Source organism: Anguilla rostrata, chromosome 5 (genome assembly GCF_018555375.3).
Source record: "Anguilla rostrata isolate EN2019 chromosome 5, ASM1855537v3, whole genome shotgun sequence".
Taxonomy (NCBI): domain Eukaryota; kingdom Metazoa; phylum Chordata; class Actinopteri; order Anguilliformes; family Anguillidae; genus Anguilla; species Anguilla rostrata.
The window spans coordinates 34,618,303-34,638,582 of NC_057937.1; the positions used below are offsets into that span (position 1 = coordinate 34,618,303).

General features: G+C 39.7%; 3 protein-coding genes across 8 annotated transcripts in view; 2 read left to right on the top strand and 1 right to left on the bottom strand.

The window, feature by feature from the left end:
- myrf (myelin regulatory factor) overlaps positions 1–5,376 on the top strand; it is a 51,391-nt gene extending 46,015 nt beyond the window's left edge. For all 5 annotated transcript variants that reach the window (XM_064335876.1, XM_064335877.1, XM_064335879.1 and 2 more), the window contains one exon: positions 328–5,376. In XM_064335876.1, coding sequence (XP_064191946.1) covers positions 328–417 — 90 coding nt within the window. In that variant the 3' untranslated portion in view covers positions 418–5,376. The remainder of the gene's footprint in view (positions 1–327) is intronic.
- Positions 5,377–6,687: 1,311 nt separating this feature from the next.
- On the top strand, positions 6,688–10,334 carry tmem258 (transmembrane protein 258). Of its 2 annotated transcripts, none has more exons than XM_064335883.1 (4): positions 6,688–6,838; positions 8,002–8,111; positions 8,631–8,759; positions 9,853–10,334. In XM_064335883.1, exons 1-3 carry the CDS (start codon positions 6,836–6,838, stop codon positions 8,755–8,757), a joined length of 240 nt encoding a protein of 79 aa, XP_064191953.1. In that variant the 5' UTR covers positions 6,688–6,835; the 3' UTR covers positions 8,758–8,759; positions 9,853–10,334. The 2 variants fall into 2 exon arrangements, with proteins under 2 accessions (XP_064191953.1, XP_064191952.1); XM_064335882.1 differs by lacking the exon at positions 6,688–6,838 and adding an exon at positions 7,415–7,468.
- On the bottom strand, positions 10,099–19,828 carry LOC135255119 (transmembrane protein 138-like). The gene is made up of 5 exons (XM_064335881.1): positions 19,707–19,828; positions 16,084–17,030; positions 13,746–13,917; positions 13,455–13,530; positions 10,099–11,378 (listed from the first exon to the last, which is right to left on the bottom strand). The coding sequence occupies exons 2-5, from the start codon at positions 16,209–16,211 to the stop codon at positions 11,266–11,268; spliced, it is 489 nt and encodes a 162-aa protein (XP_064191951.1). The 5' UTR covers positions 16,212–17,030; positions 19,707–19,828; the 3' UTR covers positions 10,099–11,265.
- Between the last annotated feature and the right edge of the window lie 452 nt (positions 19,829–20,280).

Here is a 20,280-nt window from a genome sequence, read left to right on the forward strand (position 1 = left end):
TGGTACAGAACTGTTTTTTTTGTTTTTTTTTTGCTTTTTTTTCCCCAAATGTTTTCTCCTTTAAGAATCTGTTCCTCCTTTATAAATGAATTCCTCTGGTGGCACTGCAGCTGTTTTCAGCTTCCATTATTTTAACGAAAGTAAGGAGCCTGAGGTAATCCCAAAGATCTATGGGATATCCTATCTGATGAAGGGTACATCGATGCTGCCTTAACTGAAATAAGGCACCTTAGAAGGACACGTTTTTGATTATTTTGGTTTGGGACATGTCTTATGTTAACTATTTAATGTCCTCTAAGTGAACTTTGACCTTTTTGCCTTTAACAGAGGGAAATAAGCTGTGCTGGTGAGGAAGGTGAGAAAAGGACTGGCCCATACTCCGATTACCACTTCCTGTTCCAGAGCAGCTGTGAATGAGACCAGCATTTGTGTACATAGAGGGTTGGTGTTTGCCAGTGCATTGTGGGAGTGAAACAGTGCACATTGTATCTCCTGTCTTCATGCACTTAAGAGCACTTCCTGTATTTCTTGTCTCTCTGACTCCTCCCCATCCCAGTTTGAACAGGGGATCGAATGACCTACAGTATGTTAAATGTTTTAACTCTTCTATTTTTGGTTTGTTTTTAAAAAATATATTTTATAAGAAAAAAACTAAAGAAAAAAACAGCACATTACACATTTGCCCCCTCAGATTCAGCCTTTATTTTGATGTCTCATTATATAGTTCACCACAAGGAGGCAAAGTTTGTATGCACTCTGTTGTTGTTTCTGAGAATATTCTTGCATTGTAATTGACGTATGAAGCAGATAATCGGCCAGAGTCTCCCTGCAACGCTTATGGCGGGGAGTACTACTCCTACTCTAGCCTGTTCATCACTTCCTTGGTAATGAGTTACATAAATGTCAAATGTCTTACAATGTAATGCCAGTTTCTCAGAACTTGGACCGTGTATTTTACCGTAGCATTCTATCCCAGCCTTGATTTGAAATATTGTTTATTTTGTGTGTATACTGTAACCGTGACATTCCCAAGGACTGTCTGTTGACTGTTGGTTGGACTGATAACACTGGAAAGTGCCTTAGCAACTGCCTGTTATTGGCACGGTGTAGCAAGAATAGCATGCACGCCGTGCCAGACTGAATAACTCACTGGAACACTGGTACAAAATGTACTAGAATATCTTGCAGCGCACCATGTATCAAACTGTTGTTTTCTGTGCCTGCCTAATATCCTCTCTGACTCACACATTGTCTATGTGGCAGTGGTTTCAGTATGGGAAGGGTCAAGTATTGCAATTAAATTGTTTGGTATTGTGGGGCTCAGTGCCTTTTTTGGGTTTGTATACTTAGAAAAAAAACTGAGATATAGGACAGAGGATTCAAATTATGAAGTTAACATTTGGCTAGCCTATTGTCCTCTTTCGTATAATGTTAACACAAGATGTTGAGAGACTATATTGATTTGTGTAGTACCGTAGATATTCAATATATCACAATTAGCAAACTGACCTACAATTCTAATCACGCAAACAGGCCTGTCAGAATCACTCTTTGGTGATTTGAATTTACTTCATAATACAGTCAGCTCATTGAAAGTAGATTGTTTTTTTTTTTTTTTTTTTACAAAATTGAACTACCATCCCCCAAAATAGGGGACGTGGATTCAAAATTATGTTTTGTACATGCTTGCTCCATGTTTGCAGGCAAGCACCACAACAATGTTACTATACAATGTCAAAATAGATACTAAATATTGGAAACTGTTGCTTAGAAGTGAGAAATTCCAAATTAAACGTCCATCTTCATTCATTTAGGAATACAGTAAAATATGCATTTACTGTATTAGCCAAAGCATGTGCATTTACTTAAAAAGTGCATTTATTTAAAACGCGTGGCCTTCGAGCACTTGCTTTTTCAACTGATTTTTTTGGAGAGTTGCCTTTGTAGCATCTCAGTTAACTGATGGTGAACTTGGACCCGCTTAGACTGTGTTTGCTAGATTATTTGTGGTCAACTCCACCTACTCAGGAGAGGACTCATAATCCTATGCCCTTTGATTACTCAGGACTCACATTAGCCATGCAAATGCCTGGAGCTGCAGTCAATCACTGTGGATATGCTATACAGTATGTGACAGCACCCTTATATGTGGCTGGAACTGAAGTTATGGTTTGAATGAGCTGTTTTGGGGATAAATACAAAATTAAATAAAACTTTTGCGTAAAAAAATATATATTTGAAGGATTCCAGTTAAAAACTATGGTTTTGATTGTATCGGGATTTTTAAAAAAGGATTTATTTAGTCTCACCACTGTGGCCACATAGACAATAGTGAGTGTTTGAATTAAGACCATAAGTGCTGGCTTTCACAAGTCTGCGAGAAAAAAAAAGAGGATATCCTAACTGGACCGTTTTAAATTGTAGACTTACAGTTTCACTGGAATGCTAAATCACTGGATCATAATGAGGTATCTTACTCATTAAAATAACTGGAACTCCTGTTGCCACTGCCTTGTGTAGATACACTGGAGCGTGTGCTAATGTGATAACTGGATCGCTCTAGTCTGACACTGATATGCCGAAAAAACCTGAGGTCGCTGGTAATGTTTGCGCTATAATTTGAACATCATTTGAATTCAATGTGAGTCACATTCCCCAATCCCTTGATCGTTTTCCAGTTCAAGAGCTTCTAATGACTAGTTACTGTCCAGCTCTGAACCCAGGAATGGTGGGGTTTTGACACTGGAGCTACCCTTGGACCCAGCACAGTGGACACCAGCCAGCTGGAGGAGAACTCCAGTCTCAGCCAGTCTGGCTCAACTGACCACTGGACACTGTTACCACTCTCATGCAGTCTCAGTTTCTCTCTCATCCCTGCATATCCTTACACTGTTATCTTACAATGATGAGTTTCCTTTTTTTTATAGTTTGGGTTGCTTTGATATTTCATAATTACTCTGCATTACTTTGACCATTTTTTTTTTGTTGATTTAACTTGTGTTCTGGGTACATGTCCCGGTGTGTGGGATGTGGGATTCAGGTGATGAAGTATGTCCGAAATAGAGTTTGAGACCCGATTCTCTCATACATCAGTGGATTTCAGCTCGTTGAGGAATGGACTCGGTTGAGATGATTGTCACCACTGGAAAGTAATGGACTCTACTGGACTCAGTAAACAGAACTGTGATCTGATGCATGACTGGAACCCTGATAGGCAGCGCTCTACATCTCATTACCTGCATGACTGAGAAAAAAATGGTAAAGAAAAGAGTGTGGTTAACTGTCTATATTACTTATAATTTCATCTCTCTCTATCCTTCTCTCTCTTTATTTTTTCTCAGATGTAGCTTGCTTTGCTACCTCTGGTTCCATCTTTCATACAACCATATTTCACTCCTTTGTCCTTTGTATTCCTCACTAATCATCCATATCTTGTTATCCTCCATTTCAGAAAAAAAGCCTGTCTTCATTCCTCTGTGTTTTACGATACAGTATGTCAGCCATAATTATTACTAATGTTTTTATTGTTACTACTGTCATTGTTGAAATGTCGCTGACACCTTCCGCTGGTGTAACTTCCCAAGACCAACGTGACAGAAATTTACAAAGATACAGTGTTGCCACAAGCCTTTAATCTGAATGCAACTGGAAGATGTCCAGTGTATTCATCAACAGAAGGTTCCTGGCAGAGATCAGAATGAGAAGGCTTTATGTTATAGATGAATCTTGCGAGCTTAAGTATCAGAAAGCAAGAATTTGACCAAGGAAAGCCCTACATACAGATGGGTTTGCCACAGTCTGAAATGGCCCACAAAGCAAAGCCCTAGTCAATAGTTTTTAATGAGTATATTCTAAATTTTGGCCCTATGTTGACGTAGCATTGTGGATATTTTTCTGTTATTTTGTGAATAAATTAGAAGGATAATCCTCAGAGAATGAAAACGATTAAATAAATGCAGGAAAAATGCATATTTACTGATTTATTAACTCTGTAACAAATTCAAACACTAAACTGATTTATTATATTTCAAAGTGAATTGAATATACTGTGTCCAGTGTTCTACAGTATTGTATACAATTTTATTGTAACTCAAACAGTAGACCACATAAGAATCTTTAATTGTTTCATTCTCAGAGTGGGTGTTAATGTGGAAATTAATTATTCTTTACTTTAAATGTGATTATTTGCATTTGTAGGTATGTCTTTTACTCTCCTATCACCACATGTAAAGAACTTCTAAAGGAAGGTACATTTTTGACTAGGTCTGCATGTTACATTACAATGCATTTCAATCACTGCAAAGTTTAGTGCACTCGAAGTGAAATTTCTATACAAAAAATCCTACTTTAACCTTGTGTTAAAATTTTTTTCCTAAAAAAGAATTGTAGTAAAGATAATTAAAAAGACCAAAAACAGTATGTACTAAATATATGTTTTTAAACAATGATTTTTGAAAAGTAACCAATTATTTTGTGTGGTAAACACTTGTTTTATTGAAAAACATGCCTGTTGTCTTATTAAATGTAACACAGCACTTCAAGCTTTTGTAAATACAAAAAGCACTTACTCGTACCAAGAACATGAACTGGTCTTATATGCTCTCGTTGAAATGGCCTAATTTGTATTGTACTGCTTCATTTTACAGTAATCACGTGTCTTATTGTTTTACTCATCTTATTTTACTGTTGTCATTGTTATTTTCAGTGGTATGACTCTGTAACCATATATTAGGCTTCACACTCTACAAATCAAAAGGATGACTCAGTTTAATTCCGACATTAGTGCATTTAAACTGAATAGTAAATGTGTTTTAATGAACTGTCCTGAGACAGTTTTTATCGGCATTCAAAAGAACATGTTCAGCCATACTGCAAGCACGGTTACGGCGTCAACCTTCTGAGGATGAAAATATTTAATGTACAGCTTTCTTTGTCACTCCATGTTGCCCACTGCTTCTCTCCTTCGTTCTCCTGCCCTTCCCTTTTCCCTTCCGTGACCCCTGGAGCACTGGCATGTCCTTTGTTTGTAATACAAGTTTGTTACTTCGTCTAAAAGCACTACAGTGTTTGTGATCTCTTTCTCATGTAGTAGGTATGTACTTTCCGTGTGGTGTCAAAGGGTACAGGGCTGTATGTGTGTGTGTGTGTGTGTGTGCGTGTGCATATGCGCATGCGTGTGCGTGAGTGAGCTAAACTGATAGCTCTTCCAAGGGCAATGTATTAGGCACAAAATCACAGCCTGTCCTATAAGCCATATTGTGTCACACCCTCAGCATGCCTTTAAAGTTTGAGAAATAAACATTGCTTGTTTTTAAATAATCTGTGCCCTGTACAACCTAACATGGCCATAAATGAGATTAAACATAAATTGTCCAACCCAAGTATGAGTCAATCTTTGAGCTTGCCAGTTGACTTTTCCCAGCTGAGCTTACTGCCCCTCCATATTGCAATATTTCATCGATTGAAATTTGTTCGATTCTTTTTTGCTACATCTTGCATTTTAAATAATTAATTAAGCCATGTATCTACCTGTCATTTCAAAAACATTTTATTGTTGTCTATAGAATGTGTATTTATAGTTTATAAATGAAAAATGAACAAAATCTCTGCTACCAAACATCTTGGCTACTAAACTAAATAGAATACATGTTTACAATATATGTTATATTTACAAATTAATTGTTACAGCAGTAAAAAAGAATATCCTACAATTTATTTTGAAATCTCACCTATTAAGTGTGTATTTCTGAATTATACAGATTCACTTGAATAGATAGACTGGTAGATAGATATAGATATATTCTTTGAAACGGCAGACCTCTATAAACTACAAATAGCAAGTTCCACAATATTCTGGCTTCTAGAGATGATATTTTATGTTCAATTTGTTATTAATATGTATAAATGGTAATATGCAGCAATATATGAATCAGAAATCAAATCTACTGTAGAGCACTTGTTCTAAAATGTAGTTTTCATTCAGTCTGTCCTCAGTGGTTCTGAAACTCGGTCCTGGGGACCCTTGTGGATGCTGGTTCTCATTCTAACCACAAGTAAAATCATACAACTCTACAATTTTAAACTGTTAATTTTTCATAATTATGCTTTTCATGTTTTGAGGGATTTTTCCCTCTTAAACCAAATGTCAGCAATAGCTGTGTATGCCATGAAAAAAAGTCCTACATTCACATTGCGCTTATTGTGCTATATTTCAAATATGTATTGCAGTACATAAAAAGAGGTAAAAGAAAAAATATATATTACATATCTAATTAAAGACTGAGGTAAATCAATAGGCTCCTAATTAATGAAAGTGTGGACATAGCCACTAAAACCTACCATTTGGTAGATAATTTGGCAGTTAATTGTGATATATTGCAACCAGTTACATAAAAAGAGTTTCAAAAAATGTTTATAACTGATAATTTAAATAATTAAATAATTCCCCCTGCCGCCATGTCCAGTCTGTCTGTCCCCCTTGTGGTGCAGTGGAGGAGGAGGTGCTTCTGTGGATACCTGGCCACTAAACTAGCCATTTGGTAGATAATGAATAATTCAAAGTCAAAGCAAATGAAGAGCCAAATCTGCATTTCTTAATATGTGGAAAGAAAGAATATGAAAGAACGCATATTTTCAACAACCTTAACTGGACAAGAGAGTACCTGCAACAAAATCAGCATGCCCATAGTGGTCCCCAGGGCTGAGTTTAAAACTACTGAGGACGGACTGGATGAAAACTATTATTCCCATCAGGCAAAGCGAATCGTCGACCTTTCACGTCAGACTTCTGAACATACGTGGCTTCTCCTGAAACTGGCAGCGTCTGGAGTGCACAATGGTGAGTATCTAGCACTGTTTTCACTGACCCGAACAGTTTTAAATATATATAAGTCGTTGTTTCCTTAATGTTTTTATTTTATATATATATATATATATACTTGGAATTGTGTCCAACAATCACTCGCACAGAGACAGTCATTGGCTAGCTAACTTGCTAGCCACGCTGCAGATCAGCTGTCATTACAACTAACGTTAGCTGGCTAAGTAGTTAGCTATTAATGTTGAGTGCAGCTATTTTGGCCAATTTATCAAATATATACATTGTATATGATCAGTAGATTAAAAGTATTTATATGTATGTACGCTTTTTGCATCATCCTTGCGAAACAGGAAACATGCAAGCAACAAGCTAGCTAGCGAGCTAGCCAGTGTTAGTTAGCATTGTGCCGATTTTTGCTGGGTGCCTATCTAGAGAATTTCCAATCTAGCTATAAATGACTAATGTTAGCTGTCAGTTAACCAACAGCTGTACGTTAACGTACGACCTAAAGATGTTGGTAGCTATCTCAACATTTATATCGCTAGCCAAAGACACATACGGATGCTCCGCATTGGACGCTCATTTGGTCTCAGTTCAAAAATCAGTGGTATGGTTTCCGAAGTGTTGGCGAAACAACCACTAACCAGTGTAAGCGTAACTACTGTAGAAGGAAAGAACGTTTAGCTTGAAATCGATGTCTTTGCATTGCTAATTATCTTTGTACGTTGGCGACATAATTTGCTTTTATATACAGGGCTATAGCGAATTTTTATACCATCTATGAAACCGCAAATTTGGTTTACTAATGTAATGTTCACAAATTCTGTTCCTGTTCTCTGATACGTATATCTAGCCCTCAGAATTTCTCATCCACTGTTCGCGTTCTGTGCATTTTACCGTAGCTTGTTTCGGAAAAACATCCCCATTTATATTTTCAGAGTAAGATAAATGTTGCCTGAAAACTCCATGAACGTGAAAAGACTGTGATTGCACTCTGTATTAAATTAATATTTAATTATTTTGATACTAATTTTGATACTTCTGATATTTAAATGGTCAGACGTTAAACACATTTCCCTTAAGTTTGATCTTGTCGTGTTTGTACAGGAGTCATATCCGTCCCTGGTGTATGCAGATCGTGTATGCACACCTTGGTGAATTTTACATGTGCTTGCTTGTAGGATTTGGAGGCTATGACCAGATACACGAGTCCGGTGAATCCGGCCGTGTTTCCACACCTGACCGTCGTCCTGCTGGCCATCGGAATGTTTTTCACGGCATGGTTCTTCGTGTATCCTCTTCCTGATTGATGTCCTGGCACAGGACTAAGTCGTTACTGCACTTATGGATATTCTATTGATAACTGAGAACACTGAGTGAGTCGCAGACAGCTGTTATTGGAGAGACCCGATGACAAACAAATAGCAAAGATATACTGCACTGTGCACAGTTTGTCTTTATTAGCATGTGAGCTTGCATCCCTACTCCGTTCATTTCATTCTTTTATTAGACAGGCAGATGATAATGAATCTAGTTTCTAATGAAATTGTAGTCTGGGATTCAATCAACATTTGTCTTTAACTTTGATTCTTATTTAGATATAAATGTTTCTTAAATTTCAGTCAACAAAAAGTTTGACTAGTGATTGCTGAACTTGCCAAATTGCATTTATGAAGAAAAATTGAAATATTGCATTGAGGTGGGAGCTGCAGTTAAGGTTAAATGCTTATTGAATACTGATCATAGTGTAGAAAGGAGAGGTTTGCAGTTTGATTAGTGGTGATTAGGCCCTTGACTCACTCGCTCCTAGTTATGAAGTGACCTCTACAAAGTACACGCGGGACGTCTACAAGGAGCTGCTTATCTCCCTAGTGGCGTCCCTCTTCATGGGCTTCGGTGTGCTGTTTCTGCTCCTCTGGGTTGGCATATACGTCTGACGGTGAGGAAACCAATGATACGATTCAATATAAATATCAATATTCATAATTATGCTTAATTTTTAGCTATTTGCAGTGTATTACTGTAATAGATTAAGTGAGGTCCCTAAGGCCATTCTGCCCCATGTAGTTCTGTATGTTACACAGTATATACTGTCCTTTTCATGTACAATTAAAAACAGAAGGTATAATAATTAAAGTACATGCTAAATCAGTGTGACAAAGACAGGACATGCCTGAAATACAAATGGTCTGTGACAATTAAATCGCAGTAGCATAGTTTATGGACTGGTCCTAGAGACCCATTGGTTTGAGGGACTTTGAGCATCAGCACTTGTCTTTAATGTGTAGTTGCTCTTTAAATACAGTGATGTCATTCTTTTTTGGAGGCTCACAAATGGGACCCTGCAAGAAACATGAGTTTCTTTATTGCCACCACCAGTTGTTTGAGAACTTTTCACCAGTGCACCAGTTAGAGATTAGACTTCTTGTGATGTTTAATTTTGAGGCTTATAAGGAAAAATTCAGCACTGAATACATTCTGCGCACAACTAAAAGTTGAAGGCAAAGTTGGTGTGTGCTGACTCAGATTCAGCGTAGTTTATATTCAGAATAAAAAGGAGGCAGTCACCCTATTATTGCGGATGAACGCTTAAAATGGCATGTGACAAATGGAGATTCTGTTGCAGGGAAAGGTAATAGTCGTAAGATCAAATAATTTTGAATGGAGGAGTTCTGAGTTATAATTTAACTCCAGTTAGTTTTTATATCAGAAATAAACCTTGAAAATTTATGGATTACAGACTGGGTTTTTTTATGGCTGGACCGCAACAGCGGGGCCTCCCCTACAAACGCGAATGTCTGTGACTGAGTGAGTGATGAAGTTACACCATTGGTTGGTCGGATCTCATGTGTTAGGTCCAGCCATATACAAGGTTTTAACCTGGTCTTGTTTCCCCAGTTACCTGTATTGTAATTTTAACTCCGTAATACTGTAGTTCTCCTTTGACTTATGCATTTACTAATATGGATCGGTAAAACCACAAAGCTGCTGTATGCTCTGTCAGATTCCTTCCATTGTGTTTTGCATTACAGGTAACGGAGACAAGGTCAAAGACAAAGGCGAACATTCCAGTGTGTCAGAAGTCGAACCGCATCACCATGGCACCACAGGCCATCACCATGGAAATTGGGATTGTAATTGGACTTTGCACTGACAAGAGGGTGGAGATGGGTGTGACATGGTTGTGGGCATTAGTGGGGCTCAATGGCGTAGGGCTTTGGATGGATTCTATTCAGAAATAAAGATTTTTGTTTAAAAAATTACAAACAAAAAAAAACTCAGGTGCCCTTGGAATTTATTATGATACACTAACGCATGAATTCTCTGTACATTAATGAATTAGAATTGATTTTTTCATATTCTTCACTCAACAAAAACTTTTGCACATGAAACAATAAGTTTGATTGAAATTAAGGGCAGAGCACACAGAAATATGTGTGTGTGCAATACCACAAAATGAATTCAGTAGTGTACTGTAACTAAAATGGTACAAGATAAAACTGAGTGGGACTAACTTCTTGTGTATTGTGCAGATGGTTACATTTGGCCGCTCAGGTCAAGCATAACGGCCTATAAAATTTTATACACAAGCTGCACTTTATATGGACCAATACAACAGTACCCAGTTCAATTCAATTGACCGTTAAAAAATAATCAATAAACCAAATGTGCCATCCTCTGTTAAACAAGGAATATTGCATTCTGACACAGGTTTTGCACAACCGGGAAGAGAAAGTGTCAATTGGAATCCCAGACAACGTTCTCTGTTCTTAATTTTGCATAAACATGCTCCAAGGCCACTAACACTGGTATATGACATTTAAAATATGGGGAACAAGCACTTAAGTTATGACTTTCAATTCTAATGGCAAATGCATTCACACTTGACTCAGATTCCAACTGGAGTGATTCTACATCACTGAGTATGAAAGATAAAATCCTACTAAAGACAACTCCTTGATCCACTTGTGTCAGTTTGAGCGCGTTTACATTGAGCCATCCAAAGCAAAGCAGAGATCACTGAGTAGATGACCACACAAACGGATTTGACAAGCTGTCATTTTTGTAAACAATGAAACAATTTAGGAAACACTTTTTTCCTGTTCCACAGCGTCCTCTCCTACGCGAGAAGCCCCATGTGAACGCCGACTTTGCAGAATGTCTCATTAAATCACAGCCAAAGCAACTCCTCAGTCCAGATTAAAACTGTTCCAAACTCGCTTCGTCATGCCTGTGGAAAGTTGTCTTAGTGTTCAGTCCAGCCCCCTGGATCAATCGTGCAGCCCGGTCCGCCGCAGTCTCTCTCCGCCTCTGTGTCCACGGTTTCCTTCAACCTGGTACTGTTCACTGCGATGTCTCCTTCGTGTCTGCAGTACCGTCCATCTTGGCTCTGGCCGTTGCGGGTCGACTTTCTGACCCCTGTCCGTCCCCTCTGTGCCCCGCCCTTACTGACGGGCTCGGGCAAACGCGTCGCGTAGCCAGATGGAGTCCTCGTAGAGCTGGGGGTCAGCGAGGTGTTCTGCCGCCCGCTTGTAGAGGTAGTAATATAACACTGCCACTGCACAAAGAGAAAACATGCAGTGCTTCAGTTCATGAAAACATGACATGCTACAGCATACTTGTATACAATGTACCAGGGACACTCAAATCTGGCCATAGAGGCCAGTGGGACTGCAGATGTTCATTCTTCCCCTCCAATCAGGGACTGATTTAAAACTGACATACCAGAGGAGCAAATCACAAACATCTCATCTGTAAGACGGCATCTCCTACAGCACAGTGTCCCCATCGCTGCACTGGGGCATTGCGGTTTACTTGACGAGAGGGAAGATCACCCCCTGCTGCCCACTAACACCACTTCCAGCACCAACTTAGTTTTCCCTTGAGGTCTTCCACGTCCACACTTGATTAGCTTCAGCCATTCGACAGCAGCAGGATACATGGTATGGCTGCTGGCTGAAATTGTACAAACATTCCTTTGTGTGCAGTATCCCTTGGTGGCCAGCAAATGTTATATTAAGACATTTTTGAGTTTTCAGGGCAAGGCACCTTTACACAGTGGCTTTTCCGAGGCTCTTGGCATCCCCAACAAAGGAGAAAAAAAGGTACCCAACCCACACAATTTGCACTACACAAATGGACCGACCGCGATGCATGTCGTTGCGAGATCGGCCCCTGGCAAAGTGCGAACATAGATTATTCTCTCCCTGGAAAATCTGAGGCATGCATAGATGCTAATCTGGATAACCGAGTAGATCCAGTCTCGGAACATCCCCTCCACTCGAAAACACTCTCCTTGCGATTTGTGCCCCCTCATCTACAGGGCAATCAATGAACAAACATGGCAAAATTTAAACAAAACCGGTCAAAACACATTTGTTTTTATACACTACATAATTGGGTTGAATCGTAACTTCAGTGTCAGCATTAATCTCGTCAATCCTATCAGCCCTGATCATAAAGACCGTCATGCCTGATTTATACTTAGCATGACAAAAATGGCATATTTTCAACAGCAAAAAGTGTCACACAACACATTTCCAGTGTCGCGCACCCCAAGTTTTTTTTTTATGTCGCAGAACATACTTTGTCGCACTGTTGATTGGACAGCCACCGATTGGAACACCGAAATTCACTGTTTTTCATTCATTATTTTCGGTTTATCTGACTGACAGACCACTCTGTTTGCATAATTTTTACAAAAAAAAAACAAAAAAACAAAAGTAGATATTAAACTTATTCCTCCCCTATTTCTCTGTAATTTTACCTGGCTGATTTTACTGCTGATGTTTTCACAGATGTAAACATCAGCAGTTTGGCATGTCATCACCGCAGACAACAGAACTCTCTCCACAGCCTTTTGTCGAAGTATAAACGCAAAACGTAGCGCGACAATTTCATTTTCGTCGCACGGCACTTTTCAAAAGGGTTGTACTATCGCTAGCAGCACTATCTCAGCGCGTTCTCAATCCAAAGTACGCGGTGTGATAAAGGCCCAGCCTATAGCTGAGGGGGCAGAAACGATTCAGGGAACAATGTCATGGCAACACTTCAGTGGCTCGGTTACAGTTCAGTGGCTCTGTGTTCTCCCACTCCGCTTTCAAGTGCAACTTTCCTGATACTGCGCTGGCTCAGAGCCACTGAAATGGGCTATTTGCGAAATTGGCAGGTATAGCTCACCCAGGACGCATTCAAGAAGAATCAATAGCTCAAGAGGCAGTCAAATGCTTTTAAATTAAGTGGCTATGAGGGTTGTATATACACACGTTGTTTATGTTGTCCAGGTGGAAGCAGGCTAGTTCTTCCCGTGATCAAACTGTGTGCATTCGGAAAATCTAAATTAAAGCAGATGTTTTCACATGCATGTACACGAAACAACCAGACTATGACTTTGGTGGTTATAGCTTCATTAATTACTTTGTGCTTCCTGGGTAACTAAATTGTCACTCAATACGTACACCACGTCCACTTATTGTATTTATTAAAATATCTGTGCAATGCACAACATTTAACTCAAGTTATCTGAATTATGTAACTATGGAAACTAACCAATTTCATTTAAGAAAGGCCAATTTCACCTGAAGACGGAAATTTCAGTATATGGCTCCATAGAAGTAATACCACAGAAACTCACCCATTCTCTGGAAGAAAAACAGCGCTTGGAGACCATCTGTCCAGACAAATTTGTTTAAGTTCAGCCACCGCAGGTTCTGTGTGCCGAAAAAAAGAAGCATATCCACTGAGTCCAATGTAATGGCGCTCTACTACATATCTAGAACACGTTCCTAATCACACCCCCTCTGCATACACACACAAAAATACACGCAAAATACCCCAGGAGTCCTAAGGACATCTGCCTCTTTGTCCACTGTCTCAACATAATCCCAGTTCGCTGTTATGCACCCCACACTCTGCCCCGCAGTACCATGAGCCAGCAGTGGGAGGCGATGGTGAGGGCCAGGTAGAGCAGGCAGACCAGCAGCAGGGCCCTGAAGCGCTCCAGCAGCAGGGACATCAGGCCCACCTGGAACACGTAGGTGTTGAACAGCATCAGCAGGACGATCATCAGGTTGAACAGGACGCCGATGTCCTGGATGCTGAAACAGGGAGACGTCCTTTTTTACTGAGGTAATCGTATCGCACTTGCACTTTGTCATCACACATTTCATAACTCACAGGTTCTTCAACTGTGAGAAAACCATCTTCTCTTCCCTTTTTGGAAAAGTACCTGACTGTGCATTCAATCTGTTGCCTCACTGGGGTAAAAAAAAAAAAACAAGGCTGAAAAAGGCTTTGGCCCGAAACATTGGGTGTTTTACTGTACTACTCTGTTTATAGGGAAAGCACTAAGATAAAATTTTAAAGAATTTTGCTCTAATCCACAAATTATTAGAACTCTTTGTTATTTATTTTATTTAACCATTTTTTAACCAGGGAAGCTAATCGGAAACAAATTCTCATTTGCACTTACGAACTGGCCAATAAGTCAAAACAGACATATAATGAAAGACACAGACAAAACGGTTTAAAAATACAGGGCTCCGAGCAGGCAAACCAATTTAAGAAAGTGCAGGAGTCTGTGAGGTTAATGAAAGTAACATAAGTTCATACAAATATACTTAATAAATCTGTTCTCTGCTTTCAGGGAATACTGACAAAAATATCCCTTCATCTGCTAACTTTTGCAGTTCATGAAAAGGTCGATTTATATTTGTTTGCTAACCTTTAATGTGTATTGCCCTCAAAGATGCACACTGCACCCAAAGTGATTGCCTATCAAAGTTAACAGCGTTTCCTGTAATAATTAAGCTGATTTGACTAGTGAGTTCTGTCTGATTGTTTACGTCCTCTAACATGACCTGAAGAATCACTGCTGCAGCAAGAGACACATTTAAGAGAACGCTTTGGAATTTACCAATGGATTACACAGATAAGTGGAATGCTAGTTAATTGGCACACCTGTTGGGTAGTGTTAATCCGTCCCATTCCCTAAGACATAGCCACCACAACATAAAGAGCTAAATGAAAAAAAGTTTGGCAGCGCAGTATAAATGTTTTGTGGATTTGGTATGGCTTCGGATTTTTGTTATGTTCTTTAAAATTAAAACAGAAAGAATACAGCAGGCTTGGTAGTGCACCATGTGAGGCACAGTAATGCCCCTAGTCTCACCATGAGGTAGTGACACCTACCATCTGTGCCCTCTTGCTCCTGCCATAGAGGACAGAGGATTTACAGGGCAGCATTACATCAGCTTATCGGTCTGCGCTTTTACCCCCACACGCGTTATTCAATACACTGCAGACGCACCGGGGACTTGCCGCATTAATCCCATTAAATCCTACCATGCCCTGAAGCTTTCCACAGAAATGATTTACTCATATTGGGAAAAAAAGGTTTCGGCCCTGCGATTGTGAAGAGAAATTTAAAACCTGTCCAGATGTAATGTAAGCATATTTGTGTATTTCTTATTGCAAACAAATGGAACTGTTTTGGGTGTACTTTTTCCCATTATTATTCATGTTGTTGTTTTAATACGTGGTGTTTTAATACATGGAAACCGCTTACTCCTGGTGAGAATAACAGGACGGCAGCCCATCCCAGAATACATTGGGTGAAAGGGAGGAATACACCCTGAACAGGTCACCAGTCCATTGCAAGGTTACATGGTATTATGTGTCCACCATTACCTTGTGACTGTAAATTTGTTATTGCACAAAGACATGGACAAGAACAGGCCCACAGGTACAGTGAAGTTCTCTATATTCAGTCGTACTACCTGGTAAAAAGCATGCAGAGCTGATATTAGACCTGATGAAACTACTCATCTACTTTATTTTAAAGCCACTGGTATCTAAACATGGACATGGAGTCAGAGGAATACCTTTCATGTACGGCTTTGACGTGCAGTCAAATGGTGCCCAATTTACCAGCAAGGGTCACAAGATAGCAATAGAATGCAGACCCCTAACCAACTGAATACTCCCCTAACCAGAGGGGTAATGCAATTGCCAATTGCGCGTCACCCTATGGAGCTACCAGCCAGTTGACACTGGCACAGTCTGGATTCAATCCAGGACCATGGGGCTCGTCCATCTACCACAACATGGTACCATCATCAAATGAACCACCCAGCAGCCCCACACTATAATTTTGATGTTCTTCCTCCGTTATCTCTTTCCCTTCTTTCTGCACTAGTGCCTCACTCTCTCCTTCTCATCTACCCCTGTTAACCATCGCCCTTCTCCCCCTCCCCTTGACTCACATGTAGAGCACCAGCTGGGCTACAGGTGTGGTCCAAAGCAGCTCGCTGAAGGAGTTGACCAGGAGGTCGTAGGTCAGCAGCATGAGCTGGACCAGCAGCACCAGTGAGTAGTTGTCAGTCTGAAGCATCTCCCTGCAGATCCAGGCCTCTGGATGCAGGGACTGATTAGTGAGGAGGTCCTCGAAGCCGCCTTCCGCCCGATTCTTCCGTCACCCCAGCCTGTGCCTGATGGGACCAACACCTGGGATGACAGTCTCTTTCTCAGAACACTCTCCGTGACCGCAAGGGAACGCCCGTATGGATCAACAGCCTAAAACTAACAGTTCCAACACTTCACATGGTCCAAATGCACGCACAGACCCGGGGTGTTCCAGGATTCTGATTAATCTCAGGTAAGAGACCCAGTCCATTGTGCCAACATTTGGGACTGGCAAAACACACACACTGAGTGGCTGTCTGAACACACTACAGTGCTCTGATGGGTCTCTGTATGTTCAAGGGTGTCAGTGTTCTTCTGGCTGTGGTCCCGTATCCATGAGCGTTTCTTCCTTTGACTGCACTTTGAGTCTGCAGACCTTATAATAGTGTGAAGGCATGTGGTCTGAAGGTCTGGCACGTCTTCACAGAAGGCTGGACGAAGAGCACGCAGTCAGACCTGGTCTGGTGAGGTGGAGCCACATGTTGGTCACGCCCAGACTGAACCACAGGACACTGAAACAAAGAGAACCGGCCGACTTGTCTAAAGACAGAGCACACGTGCTGGTATATGGCCAACCTTGATTTTAGGACATCAGGGGGTTTCTGTGCATCGCTTGTGCTTCTGAATGACTGCGCAGTCGTTGTTATCAGAGATGTCTCATGTTGCACATTTGAGTCGGGAGCATTGTTCACAGTGACCGTGGGCTACTTGGTGGATATATTCGCTGTTCAAAACCTCCAGACATTGTCTGTAAGAGATGAGAGAGAGAGCCTAAGGTTAAAACATTTGCAGTAGGAATCTCATGACACAAGAGGGTTAAAAAAAAGATTATTTTCATAAACATTTCATAAGAATTGATTTAATTACTAAATGTATTAAAGATTGAGAAAGCACTGCATAATAACATACATATAATACATGCAGAGGGGTACTGCATTTGTGGAGAAAATTCTAGGTCTTACGATATATTTAGGGTCATATGTAACAATATGACAATATTTTACTCAAGAATGTTTTAAAAATACGCTAGAATAGAGTCCTTGGTTCTCAGTCTGATGGTTCTCTTGGGTGAAATACCTGTCTGTGCATTCGATTCTTTATTATCTCTTTGAACAAACTACCTTGGGAGGTGCCCTTGTGCTAGACAAGGTTAGCATATCTACATTACATTACATTTATTTAGCAGATGCTTTTATCCAAAGCGATGTACAAAAGTGCATTTCATGGTCATGGACAACTACAAAACACAGGTTCAATAAGATACAATACCCACTTCGTACAGCTATTTTTATCTATTTATATATACAATAGTACAACATTCACATTAATATATGGACTTTGTCCACGTCAAAGTGAATCCAAGCAGCTTTTTTTCCAAGTGGGAGGTCTGTTTCTAAGTAAATACAACAGCCTTCAGAGGCAAGGGAATTTAATTTCTTTGCTGTCCAAGCGTGCAAATCCACCAAGCTAACACACTATGTAAAAAGCCAAGCTAGCACACTTATATGCTATAAATAATGGTTATTGCAGCCTTTCCTCCAAATTGATCAACAGGACTCATTCTTTAGTGGATGCTTCATGGAAATGATTAGGATGCTAAATCATTGTAGTGATTAATCACGGTGTCAAAATTCAAGTTATTTTTTATAATTGATTAAATATATTAGCTATATTAACTGTAGCATGCATAAACTGAATGGAAATTGAATTCAAGACAAAGATCTTTCAAAGATTTTTCTTTTTCAGATCATTTATCCACGCGTGTTCCTCCTGTGGAGTTTCAGGCAGCCGGCTACATCTTTACTGGAATGATGGTCATGAGCAGGTCTCGCTTACAATTTGACCCCACACCCCACAGACACCTTCAATATCAGGTTCACAGACAAGCCCAATTACTGCTGTATGGCCTGGTTAAGGTCGGTTAAGCAGAGGACACGGACACCCTGTGCTAAGTGTTATGCATGGTGTTAGGAAGTAAGACTGTTACACAGGCAGGGAAAAGGCTCACGGAGAGGATTAACTTTCATTTTGAATTACAGTTTTCACGGTGTTAATCTTGGTTTCAAATTAGGACCACTGGGACAGACATGAGTACACACACTCTTCCTAGCCAGGCAATGTACCCACCCCTATTCTGAGCTCAGTTGATATTAGAACAACACATATTTGGCTAAAGTTGCACCACAAAGCCGAACTACAACCTTAAACCCAAGGTGAAGCTGCCAAAACAGAGTCCAAAAAAGTCATATTGAAGCAAGGCTTTTAGACTAGGTCCTCTATGATACAGCAGACTGTCAAGTTGTCGTTGTGAAATCCCTCCAACATGCAGCCTTTTCGCTTACAGTAGATAGTACAGTACATATTCAAACACTCAAAGCTTCACTGTGGTTAAATTTGGTTTATTTTGAGTGGAAGCTGCACACTGTGTGTGACCTAGTGACACCACCCCTATTATTTTCTGAAGCTGGTGGTATTTTTAGGTCCACTTGGAAATGACAGGGATTAAGGCCCAGTTTCACAGATTTGAGATAAGACCTTGTGTGACCCATACTTGAGAGGAAATCACTATATTCCTCGAAATACCAGTTAAATCAGATTACATTCACATTGATTCAACAATTTAGAATCTAATGCTGTTGTGATTTTCCAGTCAGAAATCATTTGGGAAAAGCGACGTTTTAAATCATTGACAGTGCAATCTAGCTAACATTAGCATACTTCAACAGTTACCTAATGTCATGACACCATCCGCACAATAATTACACGCTTTGCTCATGTCTGCAAAAAGCACAATTGTCCATAAAATAGATATCCCACACAGCGTTATATTTACAAATATGTTGTTTCTACCGAAGCAAATGACAGCCCTGCACAACTGATAGCTACATAATCAGTCATAGCTACTTTGATAGGTGATTATATCGATAGTTCGGTAAGGCCATTAAATGATAGCTAATGACGTGGGTCCATATGTAACATTATGACCATGAAAACAGTGTTAACAAAACGCAACATTAAATGCAACGATACCAAACTCTCGGCAAGCTCCAGGAGCCTTAGCAACAAATGACAATCCTTGTTCATGACGCTAGCTAGATCAATTATATAGCTAGGCAGTTATAAAACTACAGTAGTATTTATCTCGCAGTACCAAAAATAACTGATTAATTTGGCATAAACTTTCAGAAAACTATTTAAAGTAGTTAAATTAATCTCCTTACGTTGGATCTAAGTTACAGCTAAAGATAGCTGTCAGAAGCTGGCGAGCTAATAAAGTAAAATAAGTCAGCTGTATATATATATATATATATATATATATATATATATATTATATATATTATATTATATCTATAATATATATAATTTTTATTTATTATCAGTTACGTTAGCTACAGACTATACACTGGTTCTTACAACAACAAACCTTGAATTCTCGCGGTGCTCAGTTTGAATGTCTTGTCGTGATTGCTACGAGCCGGTTAGAAGCTGGTGTCTCCCTTCTCTTTCCTACTTTCAACAGTGTGCGCATTTTCTCATTCCCCGCGCGTCTCCCATAGAAACGAATATGAGGCGCTTGCCCCATTAACTTTCTAATAGCAACGCATTAAAATTTAGCAGGATAGGTAAATTAGGAATAGACTTATCGTTTTGTTAGCTAGCGACAAAAATGGCAGCTCTTATCAAGATTTGAATAATATTATGCGAGTAAATATGCATCACTACAAAAATCATTAAGAACAATTGTTTAAAAATATAAGTTAATGCACGAATACGGTAATACATTACCTGCCCATACGGTAATACATCAAGTGGAAAATAAACATTGCCATCTAGCGGTAAGAAAAGCGTACTTAGCTAATAAAGTAAAACAAATGCAAACTACGCCTTCATGAGGGTAAATATCAGCCTACCTAAATCCGTCAATACAAGTCCCATGTTTCCATTATAGTTGTATAATAGGATCATTTTAAAAGGGAAGTTTTGCCTGCTGAAGGATT

What these genes read in the sequence shown, in the direction of transcription:
- tmem258 (XM_064335882.1), top strand. Translation starts at nt 7,430, where the DNA reads ATGGTTTCCGAAGTGTTGGCGAAACAACCACTAACCAGT. An exon ending in CGAAACAACCACTAACCAGT is followed by an intron (nt 7,469 to 8,001) that starts GTAAGCGTAACT and finishes GCTTGCTTGTAG; the next exon opens with GATTTGGAGGCTATGACCAG. An exon ending in TTCACGGCATGGTTCTTCGT is followed by an intron (nt 8,112 to 8,630) that starts GTATCCTCTTCC and finishes ACTCGCTCCTAG; the next exon opens with TTATGAAGTGACCTCTACAA.
- LOC135255119 (XM_064335881.1), bottom strand. Translation starts at nt 16,211, where the DNA reads ATGCTTCAGACTGACAACTACTCACTGGTGCTGCTGGTCCAGCTCATG. An exon ending in CCTCCCACTGCTGGCTCATG is followed by an intron (nt 13,531 to 13,745) that starts GTACTGCGGGGC and finishes TTCGGCACACAG; the next exon opens with AACCTGCGGTGGCTGAACTT. An exon ending in GTTTTTCTTCCAGAGAATGG is followed by an intron (nt 11,379 to 13,454) that starts GTGAGTTTCTGT and finishes CTCTTTGTGCAG; the next exon opens with TGGCAGTGTTATATTACTAC.